Genomic DNA, 15,178 nt, shown 5'->3' with positions numbered 1-15,178 from the left:
GATTCTTCTCTTTAGTACCTTCTTATTACGTGACATTGTCTGTCCAGTGTCTTGAGTATCCATGAGTTTATATGCAGTTTAACAGGGATTTAAGTTGCTTATTAGGAAGTAAGTGCAAAAAATCTGCTATGACATGAATAAAGCTACTGTCCAAGTGTTGGAAAGATCAGAACCTTGGCAATATACAGTAACGACTGGCCTCTGAGTACTGATAGTTGTATTTAAGAGAACTACCATTGACAAAGAGGATCTTATAATTTTAAACAGGGCATCAAGTGAATTTGTAATGCTTATTAAAGGACAATGAAGTGTGACTAAGCATCCAATAAAAGATGATGAAGTTTAAAGACTGTATGAGTTTAATACCCAGTTATATAGCAATGCCTAATTCGATGGTACAAAATGGCACAAAGTCAGAACTGCCCAGTGTTGCATCTCTTCTCTGCCAAAGTTCGCTGCAACATGTCCAGTGAAATGAGCTGAATTCTAGTACTATGATCAGATACCCAGTGCTGCTGAATATTGTTCTGTCATCAGCATCATCTAGTAGGACAGTAGGATTACTTTTTTTTTTTTTTAATGGGTATATAGCCAGCCTCTCTGCAGGAAAATGGCTTTCTGTCCCGTTGTTTCCCCCAAACAACTCGAAAACTACTAAAATCTGTTTAAAGAAAACATTAGTAACAAATTAAAGCTAAAAGCTATGCTACAGTTATTTCCTTTTAGCTCTCTTTATTTCTTTACTAATTTTTCTGGTGTCTCTTTCTGACCCTTTTTTGGTATTTCATTCCAGTAGATATCTACCTGGTTCCTGTGTATAGAACATTTATTTGTTACTTCCACTAAAAGTTGCTTCCCCTGGTCTACCAGGGTCTTTGCATTCTGAAAATAAAGCTTTTTTTACATGATATTTTAAGCAGCATGAATTAATATTTCTAAGATGCTATTTTTTACTCAGTAGGATGGAGCATAAAAGGACTAAGAGTTCTCCCTCCCCTTTTCTCTTTATCCCATCTGAGAAACCAACCACAGACATTTATTAAATTTGTTTTCCTTTTTCCATCCTTTTTCATTTTTATTTAAAGGTTCAGAACGTTATTTGTAGCTGGTGAGCACTGTGATGTGGACACGCTAGAATGGTCAAAAAAGGTCTTCAAGGTACCTGTCTTGGACCACTGGTGGCAAACTGGTGAGTGTTTTAAATTACCAATTGTAAGATAACGGTGAGGAGATTTTTTCAGACTTGTTTCCTGAGTCTGCAGGTAGAACTGGTTTCCCTTTCCATGAACATTTAAATAGGCAGGGTAAACGATGGAAATAAAAATTCAAGGAGGAAGAAAGTTTTTTGGAAGTGGTCTAAAAAATTACTTCAGGATATAATTAAAACACAGCATTTTTAAAAGCTGTATAGAAAATAAAAAAGGTATTCTCTAATGCCTGTGTTTAAAAAAAAGAGGTTGCATCACTATTTTTTCCAGGTGTATTTTTATGTTGTTTGCATGTGTGACTATTTTGTGACAGAAAATTTAGTATTTAGGGAAGCTTTCAGGTTTAATTACATTTTTTGCACATATAATTTGCGTAATTAAAAACACACAGAGCAGACTCCTTGATTTTTAATACTGTTCTGTATGGATCTCATCCAACTTCTATTGATTATCTTGGAACGTCTCCCATTGATTTCACTGGAGGAGGATTAGATATAATACTTCGACTGCAAGGAAGGAATCAGACTACCAATCTGTGTGTAACTTTGCAAAAATCTCAATTGAATTCTGAATTAAGGTTTGACCAAATGTATCTCCTAATAACTATGGATTAAGGTATCTTAAAATTTCACTATTACAAGATCAGATTCAGCTTGTGCTTCTCGCACACATTACTGGTATTTAAGCTAAAGGAGTGAATTATGAAAGCTCGCTCTGCTCCTCCCTCCTCTGCTCCCTTCTCAGAATACTGCTTTGGTTTTCTGTGTGTCATTGTTTTGAGATGCAAAATTTCTTTGGTGTCTCTCTATATGGAAGAAAACATTTTGATTCCTCCATGATGAGTCAGATAACAGTTATATAAGATTAGAATAAAAAGTGGAAGACTCTTCGGTTCATCTAGAATATGTGTTATGAAGTGAAATCAATTGAGGTTTAATATGTATCATTTTTATTAAAAACCCCCACAATCTTAGATAAATACTGAGAAAGTACCGGAAGATAGTAGTGTCATTTTTTTTATTTATTTATTTTATTTATCTGTATTTTGCTCACTTCTCTATGATCCTAATGTCTGTAGGCAAGAACAGGCCTCAGTGATGCAGAATAAGCAATTAACTGAAAAAGATTAAAAGATCAAATAATGTCTTTGATTACCGACTGAACTGACAGTAAACAGTATTACTATATGTAATTTTGCATTTGTTTTTATCTGTGTCTGTTCACATACATATATATAAAATTGCCTGTAGCTTTGATGTATATTTAGAGCAAGGGTTTAATATTACTGCATTCATTTGGATGTATCTCAAGTATCAATGAGAGATCTTAAGCATGTGGACGTAATTATAGTGTGTAGAGGTAGGACTGTGTGTGAGAGTCTTTTCGAAGAAGAGCACGAGCTCAGCTCAGAGTATAGTATGCTTGATTTTTATTTTCATGGTGTGCTCTTAAACTGTAGCACAACTTAATGAGCTGAGGCCATTTCAACTACAATGTTTGAGAGCATTTAATAATTTGATTAAAATGAAGACCCATTTTTGTTTCCAAGTGCTTTCTGTAGAAATGTGCGTCGTTGAATGTAACCAAGGCATTCAGTCTGATGGAAAATAAGTAGTAAGTCAGAGTTCAAATCAGAGAACTGAATTTCAAGGCATAATGAGAAAGATGGAAGGAAGGATCACAGAATTGTTGGAGGACCTCTTTGGGTCATCTAGTTCACCCTCCCCTTGCTAAAGCAGGGTCACCTAGAGAGAGTTTCCCAGGATCCTCTGCAGTTTTGAATATCTCTATAGATAGGGATTGTACAACCTTTCTGGGGGCAGCCTTTGCCTGTGTTTGGCCACCCTTACAGTAAAAACATTTTTTTTGTACTCAGCTGGAATTTCCCGTGCTTTACTTCGTGCCTGTTGCCTCTCGCCCTGTCAGTCGGCACCACTGAGACATCTATCTGGCTCTTCTTTATTCCCTCCCTTCCAGTATTTATGCACATGGATAAGATCTCCTCTGAGCCTTGTCCAGACTAAACAGTCCTTGTGTTCTCAGCCTCTCTCCATATAAAAGATGTCAATTTTCCTGGCTATTCACTGGATTCTCTCCGGTAGCTCCATCTCTTGTACTGGGGAGCCCAGAACTGGCCCCTCTAGGTATGGACCCACTAATGCTGAGAAGGATTATCTCCCTCAACCTGCTGACACTTTTTTCCTTTTGCAGCCTAGGATGCTGTTGACCTTCTTTGCTGTGAGGCTGTGTTGCTACCTCATAGTCGTCTTACTGTCCACCAGGATCCAAAGATCATTCATTCCCTGCAGATCTTTCTCTTTTCAGCTCACTGGTCCCCAGAGTGCAGTGGTGTTGGGGTTGTTCCTCCCCAGATGTCACACTTTGCATTTCCATTTGTTGAACTTCATCAGGTTCCTGTTGACCTATTTCTCAAGCCTGTTGAGATGCCTCTGAATGGCAGCACACCCATCTCATGTATCAGCCATTCCTACTAGTAGTACGTAATCTGCAAACTTGAAGGGGGCACACTGTTTCCCATTTTGAATAGTATTCAATTAGACCACCTTTCCTCATTGGCTCTATGATCACCTTTGCCAGGAAGTTATCATCAATACACTGCATAAATCTAGATTACTTGTGCCTTGGCTGTGTTGTCCTTCCAGAAGATGTCAGAGTGGTTAAAGTCTCCCATTAGGATGAGAGCCTGTGGACCAGACTCTTTTCAGTGGTGCTAAATAATAGGATGAGGGGCATCGGGCACAGACCGAAGCATAGGTGGTGCCATCTGAATATGAGGAAAAACGTCTTTACTTTGAAGGTGCCAGAGACCTGGAACAGGCTGCCCAGAGAGGTTGTGGAGTCTCCTTCTCTGGAGACATTCAGAACCCAGCTGGACACATTCCTATGTGATCTACTCTGGTGAACCTGCTTTAGCAGGTGGGTTGGAATAGATGATCTCCAGAGGTCCCTTCCAACCCCAACCATTCTGTGATTCTATGAATGTGAGACTTTTTCCATTTGTTTGAAGGAGGCCTCGTCTACAACCCTCACCCTGATCAGGTCTCCAGCAGAATCTTACTACAACAGCATGAATGTTGGTCTTCCTGCTGGTCTTCACTTGTAAGTTCTCAACTGGCTCCTGACCTGACTTCTGACAAGGCAGAGCCCCTCTTCACGTAAAGTGCAACATCCCCTCTTTGCTTCCCAGGCATAGGAAAAAATGCTTAACAGAACATAAGCAAATAAACAAGATTTGTATAACTTTTAAAATAGAGAATGGTCAGGTGTGGTAAGTGAGATGAAACAGAAATGCTTCTCCCAACACTGTCCCATGTTCTTGAGCTTTCCTTGGGATTAACATGCTGAAATGCCCATGGGGAAGAAATGGGTCCTCCTTCTGAAAGGCTTCGCTTGTCCTGGAGCACAGCAGCCAGTGCAGCAGATGAAAGCAGCCTTCCCTTCTGCTGTTCAGCCACCTCTTTTTTAGCAGAATACAAAATGTATCCTGTTAACTGTGAAAAAACAAGCATTTGTGTTACATTCAGCTGTGTCCGTGACTTGGTAAAATATTGCTGAAAGTGGATTTCCTTGCTCGAAAAGCCTTTTCAACCCGACAGTTCTGGATTTCAGTACACTAGGTTAAAGGTGCTGAATGTAAAATATTTTACAGAGTAGATAGCTGGCTGTTTCACTTCATGTTAGAAATATTCAAGATTAGTGACTGATGACCCAGTAGATGACCCAAAAATTCAGAAATAACAATTTTCCAAACTATCTAAAAAATAAAATATCACAACTATAATCACAGAATAAAAAACCCTAATCACTTCTAGCAGGAAGAGGTCGAGACAATGACTTATTTTACGTAAAGCTAATAAGTTTTTTTAATGAAATTTTTCTTATAACAAAATTCAATTCAAAAACCCAAAACTATTAGATTTTACTAATTACCTCTTTTTTTTGTAATTAAATTGCACACAAAGATATAAACTGTTGTTTTGTTATGCCTGAGACTGAAAGCTGCTGATTTACTTATAGATACAAAAATGCTTTTGAGCTTCAATAATTTAGAAAATTGTTACGTATTCCCCAATTCAATATTTGTCCGCATTCTTCCAAAGCAAGAGCATTGCAAAACTGTGAGAAATGTTGGCATCTTAATTTACCTGAATACTGTAGATCTTCCTTATGCATTTATGTCGTAGTTGGCTCTTTCAACTGAGGCGAAAGTGGAGGATGGAGGAAGAGGGCATTCGGTATCTGAGTATGCTTCTTTTATGATGGGTCATTGTTTCCCTTGTTAATGACTGAGAAAAGGAGGGAAGAGATCAGCTTTGTAGAGGTGGGAAGCAACTGAGTCCTTATTTGGAGGTGGAAATGCATATGACTGAAAAGAAAACACTGATGAACAGGAGTGTTATAAAATGAGTGTGTAAACCCCTTGCTTCTTCAGTTGTAGTAAGGTATCGTCAAAGCTTTTGGCACCTTTGCCATATATTGGAACTAGAAGTAAATCAGTATGGACAAAGAAATGTTGACAGAGTTTTCTTTCATTTTGTCTTTTGAAGATTTATGGCGTATATGAAATCACTGTGTGTTCAAATAGTACTTTGAATCAGAAGAACGCTTTCATTAGAGAACTTCAAAGCAACTACACCTGTAAAGCCTGATTAAAACTTCAATTTGTGTCAATACACATTCATCGATAACACTTACTATACTTGTAACACAAATATTAACATTTAAAATAAGCACAACTTAAAAGCTGTGAAGTGTATGTCACAGGATCAATGAGCAGCAAGTAGCATTTGAGGCAGTAAGGACTGATGAGCACTTGCTGTTTTCTTTGGAGGCATGGCAATGGATGAAAGAACGGTATTTTCAGATCCTGGGCTCATCTGTACCTGGAGACAGGATAGTCTTGTTTTGGATTTGTGCAGGTGTTTGGTTTTTGCTTATTTATAAGGAATGACACTTAGCATTTAAATAGCAATTTTCATCTTCAAAGTAGTTGTGCAAACACATGCCATTAATTCTTTTCACACCCCTGTGAAGTAGAGTTATTCTAGTCTTGCAGACATTAAATTGAGAAAGACAAGTATCTTGCTACAATCTATCCAGGAAGCCATTGCAAATTTGTTTTTTAGAAAATGGAGCTTTTCTTGCTCAGAGATAAATTTTCTTGTCATATTAACATGTTTTGTGATATTTTGTCTGAAAGGGAACAGGAATGCACATTTCGGACCTTGTTCTGCCTCTGTGTGTCGTTATGTTTTAAGGAAATGATACACCAGCTCTGTTTCAGTATTTCAGCTAAGTACCTTACAGGGCACCTTGCCAAACGTATTTGAAATAGCCCAAACAGCGTTTGGGTTGTACCTGTTGTGTCATGTCCTTGGGAGAGGCCTCAATACACAAAGAAATATGAGTTTGCTTTACTTTTGTTTTGTTAATTGAATTCTAGAAGAATAAAAGGGTAACAGCCATGAGGTTGTGATGAGTTGTGGAAGCATGAAGGCTCTGAAAACTTGTGTTAAACATCCTCAACTGCTTTCATATTAGCTATTCAGTATTTTGTAGTAAAAAGAAATAAAGTGAAACTCTACCACATTGTTTTTGACATTTAAAAAAAATGTTAAGTCAGATTTCCATTTCTTCATAAGAACTATAGGATGTGAAGAGTTTTTTTTCTCTTGATATTTCTAAATAGAAGCATTTTGAGACTGTGACAATGTATAGGAAAATTCAGATGAAGCATAACTGAAACTGAAAATTCAGTGATAAAATGTTACATCCATAAAATCCCAGTCAAAGAGATGTTTCCCTGTGCCTTTTTTGGTTGAGTGCTATGGGAATCAAAGCTGCAGAGTATGCAAGTGTAACAGGTTGAAATTGGAGATACCTGCTATATTCTGAGCCTCAGCTCAGTAGCAGGCAGAACTATGAGAAGATTGTATGTATTTTCTGTTTTCTTGGAAAAAAGCTGCCTTATCCAGTAAGGAATTGGTGCCTGCAGCAGGCATTAAGACAAAAACCACATAGTGCTTGCTGTAGTATGGCTGCTGAAAAAGAAGATTAGGTATGCACACATTCTAACAGGACCTTGGATACACTGAGACATAGTGTGATAAAATTTACTGGTAGGGTTTCCCAAGTTCTGTAGCACAATTAATTAATATACTCTATCACTTAAAAAATTGTTCTTGTTCCTTTTCTGTGTCTTACCTCTAAAACATGCGAATAGTATATTGGTAATGTTTTTAATGAGACATACTATTATTATGTAATTCCACATGGGATTTATGGTAATACAGTTCTTTTATTAGGACTATAAAAACAAAATAACTATATCATTGAATTTGGTGTAGAAAATATGAATCGTAGTTAAGTGTACTCACTGTAATATATTTAAATGAAGTACTTCCTACCACAATCATGCATGGGGAAGATTTTATTAATGTGGTCTCCAAGCAGCATCACGTGGTCCCCAGTCTTTAGTTTCCATTTTGTTGTCTTGGCAACGTTGTGCAGAATCGTCTTCTCGTGAGTATCAGGAAAGGTGGATTTTGCAACTGAATTCTGTTAGCTAATTTTTCCAGGTTTCCACTATTGAACTGTTCTTTGGGTGAATTACGTTGTAAGTCTGGACTTCTGTCTCCCCACATTTGACAACTAGATGCCAGATTTTGTTCTTCAATCAACTTCTGCTTTGCTCCTTCCAAAACTGTACAGATCAGTCCAGTGTGTTCCTTTAATATGGTGAGATTTTCAGACCAAGAGGCAGCAGGAAAGGTGATCTAAACAAAGGATAGCTGTTTAATTTGCAGCAAAAGAGTCTTGGAATTCTTGGAAATCTTGTTTTGAGTGCCAGAAATACAGTTCTGTAGTTAGCCCAGGAATCTGAAGCTGAGATGAAAGAGGTGGAACAAAAGTCCAGGCTACGGATTAAGTTATCAGGTAGTGCCTCTGTGTAGATGCAATTCATGCTTTTTGAAGACGTGTATCCTGTCAAGGCGGGGATCATATTTTTAAGGGGAAGCTGATATCCTTCAGAACAATTCTACAGATGTGGGATTTACTCTGCAGAAACTTCTGCAGCACTGCAGCTCTGAGTTACAGAGTCCTCTGAGCATAATTTTTGGTATAACTGAACTTCTATCAGGCATTCATGTAGAGGAAGAGGAGAAAAGTGGTTATTTATCATGTCTCCACCTGGGGGCTTGCATTCTGTCCTTTAAGGGTGCAAACATAAAGGTTGTTTCAGCCATAGTTTGTTGCTTAGTAATCAGACTTGTGCAGGTGCGGACTGTGTGTCACTAGCTATAGTAGCTCGTCATTCCTTCAATGTCGTATTAGGACACCCAGTTCAAATAGATTTTAGTCCTTATTGGAGGAGAGAGAGGAGGAAGTGTTTTCAAGGGCCACAGGCATCACCAAGAGAGACTGACCTTTCAATAATGCAGAGGTGTCTTATTCTGTACTGCGGCCTTTATCATTAGCTTGAGAGAAAGGAAAAAGAACAGAACTTGTATGTATTTTTTTATTTGTCTGTCTGGTCAAAATCTAAGAGCTCTTTCCTAACTTATGCTGATGATTGGCTTATCTGTTGAGGCTAGAGCATTGATAGTTCTTGCAATTTTTATCTTATTATAATTTAACATAACTTAAAGGAGTTAGACATGGATTTAAATTAGGATTTGACACTCTTGTTTTATAGTGAGCCAGGTAATTTGGGCTAAATTGCTTTGGAGGAGCCAACCAGTCTCTTAAAACTGTGAAGAGCAGTTGTGGCTCTCTGTCCCAGTATTCTGGTCATGTTACCACTCAGATGTGGAGCAAGGGTGAACAAAACCGGCCCCTCCTCAGTGTGGGACATTGCAGCCCTCAATCTGTGTGTACAACCCAGACTGTGCTATAATTGCAGAGACAAAATTTCCTCAGCTTCACTCTACTTCCACCCCACCTTTTTGTTTATATCATAATGAAACATCAACAACAACTACTTTAGCCTTAATATGGGTGGTCACATGGAACATTAGAATTACAGAATTTTCTGAAATGAGCCTGTATTTGTAAACAGGTTACTTGTGAAAACCTTAAATTGGAGCATCCTGTTTCCAGGTAGGCAGAGGAGAGAATTAAGTGTTGAAGACTGCCAGTGCTCAGAACTGGGCATTTTATTGCTGTCATCCTTGTTAATCTAATGGTGAAATATTGAATTTCTGCTCAAGCTAACAGAGTTTAGCATCTCCATCCTTAGTAATATGGGTGATGTAGCTTCTCTGATTGTGTTGCCCTCTGTAGCATTTCAGACTTAGAGTCATCTATATCTATACTCATCTTCCAGTCTTGAATTTTTATGAGTTTTCACCATGCAATCCATGTGAAGAGGATACTCCTTCAGAAATTTAGGTTGTATTTGCTTAGATGAGAAATATTTTCTTTACAGAAATGTCCTGTTTATTGCTGTGTACTGCTTATGGGTGTTTTGGACATGAAAGAATGTACATCTGGATTATACACATATTCTCTAAGGTGTTTTTACTTTGAATGATTTATTACAGCTCTGTAGGTTTATTGTGACCTTCGGTGCTGGTCACTGTCTCCCCCATTTCATGAAGTATGTTTTCTCCTCCAAAAATGCTTCTTTCTTGAGGATTATTTCAGATGGGCATTTCACATGGCTTTCAGTTCTCCCATGGATTTTGGGAAATGCACCACATTGCACTGGGTTAGAGATGGAAGGAGTGTTGTAGCTTGAAAAAAGATGTTTCCCTTTTGTTTTTATTTATGGAATTGATAACAGTTTGGCCATGGTTAAGTCAGTAAGCACATTAGCTTCTAGTAAAAAACCCATGCACTTCTGTTCTTTAAATTGCTGGTAAGGTTCTCTTTTGCTCCTGGCTATTCTCATGGGTCAGGACCCCCTCTGTGTTGATACAGATTCAGTATCAGCTGTGCTGTAGACACTCTCTCTCATTCATGCTGATATTTTCTAATTTAGAATAGATAGAAAGTATGTATTAAGCTTTTCTGTTCCCGTTTGACTTCAGTTTCTCAGTGCTTATTAATCTTAATCTTTTCTGATCGTCTTTCCACATGCAGCTGGGGACATGCATTAATACGAATGGAGTATTAGAAATGTTTTCCTCCTTTTTAAAATTTCATTGATGTGGTTAGATGATTGAAAATAAAAGAACTGTAAAGCAGTCTTAAGTTAGAGAGCTCAGCCATGAACTATGTTTAGTGTGCACCGAATAGGCAAATGAAGAAGAGGGGACATGTTTAGGAAAGAGTATGTTAAATAAGAACAGTGCAGACCCACCTGCCTGCAGGAGACAAGCTGTGACAGCACCTCCAGTTCATACGTGTGGAGATGTTAGCAGATTACTGATCTCATTCTTGTTGCATGGCAACTGCTTTTTTGTTGTTGTTCTTGCTTGGAGAATAAAGTGCTCATTAGTGCAAAGTAGATGATTTTCCTGATGATTTAAGAACAGGAAAGCTAGTAGTAAGCTGCGTGGATCTAGTGCATGGAAGGAATGATCCTGTGCAGGACTTAAGGCTGCCCAGCGAAGGCAGAAAGGAAGAGAATAGGAGTTGCTAAGATATTAGACCCTGATACAGAAAATATATTTGAATTGCACAGTAGTAGTTTTATCTATCTTTTCCATCTCTGCAGTATTACTACGCATACAATATATTAAAATTCTCTGAAATTATTAAACAGTAAAAGGTTAGCACTGAGATGTGTAATTACTTTCTATAATCTCCATTTATCTCGTAGTATTTCTTCATATGTCAGTTATGATGTAGGAGGAAAATAAAAATTGGAAATTTGGTTTTAGTCTGAAAATGTATTATAATTCAATGCATTGCTCAACTTAATGCATGTTTAAACATGCAACCTGACATATTCAAAATAACACCAAAAAGCTTTTTATTCTCTGATTACCTTGGCTGTCATTTTGCTATAGGTAACTTATAAGATGCACATTATAAATTGCCATTTGAAGGCAAAGGAACCTGCTATACCTACAAAATGAATGCATAAACTTCTGGTGCTTTAAGACTAGCTTGCCAGTTTGTGATAACTGAACTTATTTCCTTCTTTGGTTTTAATATTTGTCATGGCCCCCCAACCCCAACATCTAATTGAGCTAGTTAGAGCTTCTTTATAGTTACATTTTAAACATTTATTCTGGAGATTTTATTTGGATGTGCTTTGGAATCTTCAGAGGTCTTGTATATATGTATGATACCACAGGAGCACAGTTTGTAAATACATTCTGTGTTTGGATAAGATCATAAAAGGGAGCCTTGGGGGAATATTAATGATTTGGGGGATTGATTTTTGTTTTAAAGGGGTAGGTTGAATATAGCAATAGAACCATTATGCAGGAAATATTCGGCCTTCGCAAGTGTAATATGTATTCATGGTAAGAGATGCATTATGACTACAAGTGGTTTGAAGCATTTAAAAAAATACTAAAAGAATTGCTGGTTTCTCTTGTTAAGAATAAGCATGGAAACTCAGGTACTTTCAGAAAATATATTACTTTACAAACCAAATGGATTTTATTTTGAGGAACAGGCTTCAGATTTTCAAATACCTTTAGCTTATTTAGTGATTATTTTTTCATGTGCTTCTGTACATTCACAATAAATAAGAGAAACGCTCTGGCTAGCTGTACATAGCTGTTGATGTATACGTATTAATATGGCTCCACAGCCAGGTTAATACTAACATCATAATTCCTAGATTGTGCAAACAAGCTTGAAGCTGTCATTCTCAGGGCTGCATAAGTGCATAATAATATAGGAATGTTTGCCCATTTATTTAAATGAATATACTTTAATTAGTGCAACACTGAATATAGTACAGTATTTCCTTTTAAAGATTGGAAGTGGTGTCCCAAATTTGTGGTTTAATTTCCCAGCTTCATTGGAACCAGGGAGTGGGAGGCATTCATCGATACCACTGCAGATTGAGATCTGAAGTTAAACCAATAGAGTATCTGCATAGATGAGCTTTCAGAAAGCTATTTGTCACTAAAGCTCTATTTCAGAAAAATTACCTGGCTTATGAAAGCACTTAAATGTGTACCTGTGTTTCATTTGACATTTAAAATGTAAAGTGATTTCCTAAGCCATGAATTAGACTAAATGGACAAATTGATTGTGGGGGAGGAAATACTTGCGATACTATTCCTGTTTTAAATGAAACATACGGAGATAAATAGCTTGGCGGTGATGGTTTGTCACTGGGTGTGGGATTTGTGCACGGTCTAATTAGTGCAAACCACCAGTGAAGGAGGGAGTGGAGCAGAGCATCTCTCCTTCATCTCTGGCACTGCCCAGGTACCCCTGCTCTTAGGCCAGTCCGACCATGTGTGTGGCCATGTGGTGAGCAGAATTGGAGCATTGATTTAGGCAGAAACTAACCTGGCTGAAAGAATTACTTTGTTTTGTTTAGTTTTTGTTTCTAAATCTGAATCAGTTCAACCCAATTTCATGTCAAAATGGAGGAAAAACATAGATGGGAATGTACAACCGAAGCGTAGGAGGATAATGAGACATGTTTTTTTATAGTTATCTTCACTAATGTGCATTTAAATCAGCTCAAGTCAACTGTGCAGTGTCCAGTTGTGCATTTTAATTACAAAGTCATCCTTCTTCATACAGTGAATAATGAAAATGAATACGGCTGTCACATTGTTGTCCCTTTTGGCTTTTGTCTGTGCTGATCTTTCAGACAATAACTATTTTCTGTGGTATCTGTAGTGTATGGCCCCATTGATGATTGAGCACCCTTGGTGCTGCCGTACAACAAAGAATATAGAGAATAAGGGGAAGTGAATACTGAACAGCAAATTGTCATAACCAGAAGAAAAAGCAAGATTCTATGCAGTGCACTGGTCCTATTATGCAAATATATCTGTACTGTAGAGCCTGTTTAATTAACTGATCTTTCTGGTTTCCTTAGTCACCATTTAAAAAATTGATCGGTTCATTTCCTATTTATATCTCTTTTCCATGTTTTGTGATTGAAGTTTCTACATTATAGTTTCTGAATAAAATTAAGCAGTGAAGTGGAGTTTTTTTGAGGCTGTGCATACAATTTAAGCAAGTGAGAAAGGTCAAGTTTAATTTCATTTTGATGTGAAGAATAGGTGAAAAACACTTTTTTCATGAGGCTTACAGTTAGCTTGTGGAGGTTTTACACTCTATTTTGTAGGGTACTAGTTGGATGAACGAACATGTTTTGCAGTCATCCCACCTCAAGGTAACAAATTGTTCTGATCTTCTGCCAAATGAATGTAAATTAAACTGTAAGCAGCCTGATGGACAAGGTCATGCTTCAAATGTGATAGTCTCTCTAAATAAAGTTTGAGCAAGAAAGTCTTAACTGAAATTCTTTCTAGTTGGTTTACTGCATGTTTTTTACCCTCGCTTTACTTAAGTTTGTAAGGAGCTGAAAAACTCCATCTAAAACAAGTATTAAAATCTTGATTGCAAATCACTCAGCTTGCATACCTCACTTAAAATTTGATACTTCTTGTGGGTTTTGCTAAGATAGAACCCTGCTGCTTGCTTACCATATTTTGGCATTTTGTGTGCACCTGCTATTTATTGTTTTGATGCTGCATGTGCTTAATTCACAAGAGGAATAAGTTAAGAATGAAGTCAGGTGGAGGAAAAATAAATGATAATTACCATCACTGTTCAAGAGTTTTTCTGCTGCATCTGTCATACTCCTCAGAAATAAGGGGTGAAATGAAATACCAAATGATGCATGAAAGAGTTTTTGAAGTTTCACTACCAGCCAGCAAAGCCTTTTAGAGTTTAGGATGACAGATTGTTTTTAATCTAACCTAATTTTGCATAATGTGTGAATTGGATTTAATTTTATACTTGCTTTCTGACAGTTGGTAAAACCGAATCAGGGAATCCTTAAGAATTTACAGTTCTCCAAATTCTTCAATTGTTGTTGTCTCCTTGCAGCTCCTCTCGCTTCTCTGTTACGAGTTACTGCAGTACTGCTAAATATATTAGAAAATGAGAATTTCAGTAAATATAAGCTCTGTCATTAAATTGTACTTCATTTGATAACAGGCTTAAGGAAAATGAAGGGGAAATGAGTAAAATGGATGGGGAATTTCATGATATAATGATCACAGAACTGAAAAGTAATTTTCACTAGTCTTTACTTTTAGGAGGTGGCAAAAATCGTGGCATATCAACATATACTAACAATGTGGGTGCAGCTGTGGACTTTTGTGGCAGTCTGCCAGCTGACAGCCCAGCATCACACATCACTTTGTATTGGGATTATCCGACCTCTTCTCCTGTGTGCCCTTTAGTGCTCTGCGGTAATAGTAGCCAGGTGTCATCGCCTTTAGTGTTGGTGGAAATTTAGCATCAGACTGCTTGTAGTTAAATACTCAGCACTAGCCAGGTGTACTTGGTCATTCTACACATTAATACTGTATCATGTCATGCACCAACCTGGAGCTCTGCAGAGAGTACAGATCTCTTCCAGAGAATAGATGAAAAGTTCATGGCAAAATTATACAGTGGGTATTTTTGAGTCCTTGCAGAGGGCATGGCTGAGCTGTACTGTGCAGAGGCTAAAACGACTATCTCAAATTATCTTACAAGACCAGTAAGCATAAGACTAAAGCAGTGCTTGATCTACCAGCCTGCAGCATGGCTATCTAGCCAGAATTTGTCAGGGTTAGCAGTGTTCAATCACAAGTTATGAGTGAGGCCACCTACTGCTAGTGCAGTGAGAGACTTAGAAACTTGCTTGGGTTTCAGTGATGATGAACTGACTAGGAAACGTTCTTTGCTGTGCACAGTCATATGCCAAAGGATGAAGGAAATGAAGTCTATGTGAATACTTGATGACCTGGTCCCTTAATATTCAAGACCCTCCCAGTACATATTATTTACATGGTGTGTTAGAT

At 37.6% G+C, this 15,178-nt stretch overlaps 1 protein-coding gene across 5 annotated transcripts in view; it reads left to right on the top strand.

The window, feature by feature from the left end:
- ACSS3 (acyl-CoA synthetase short chain family member 3) overlaps positions 1–15,178 on the top strand; it is an 84,167-nt gene that overhangs the window by 44,608 nt on the left and 24,381 nt on the right. For all 5 annotated transcript variants that reach the window (XM_082061068.1, XM_082061067.1, XM_082061069.1 and 2 more), the window contains one exon: positions 1,086–1,189. In XM_082061068.1, the coding sequence (XP_081917194.1) occupies positions 1,086–1,189 (104 nt within the window). The remainder of the gene's footprint in view (positions 1–1,085; positions 1,190–15,178) is intronic.

The sequence above is a fragment of the Streptopelia decaocto genome (genome assembly GCF_964273445.1).
Source record: "Streptopelia decaocto genome assembly, chromosome: 1".
Lineage (NCBI taxonomy): Eukaryota > Metazoa > Chordata > Aves > Columbiformes > Columbidae > Streptopelia > Streptopelia decaocto.
Note: the sequence above shows the minus strand (reverse complement) of the source record. Positions and strands in the feature narration are given on the sequence as shown.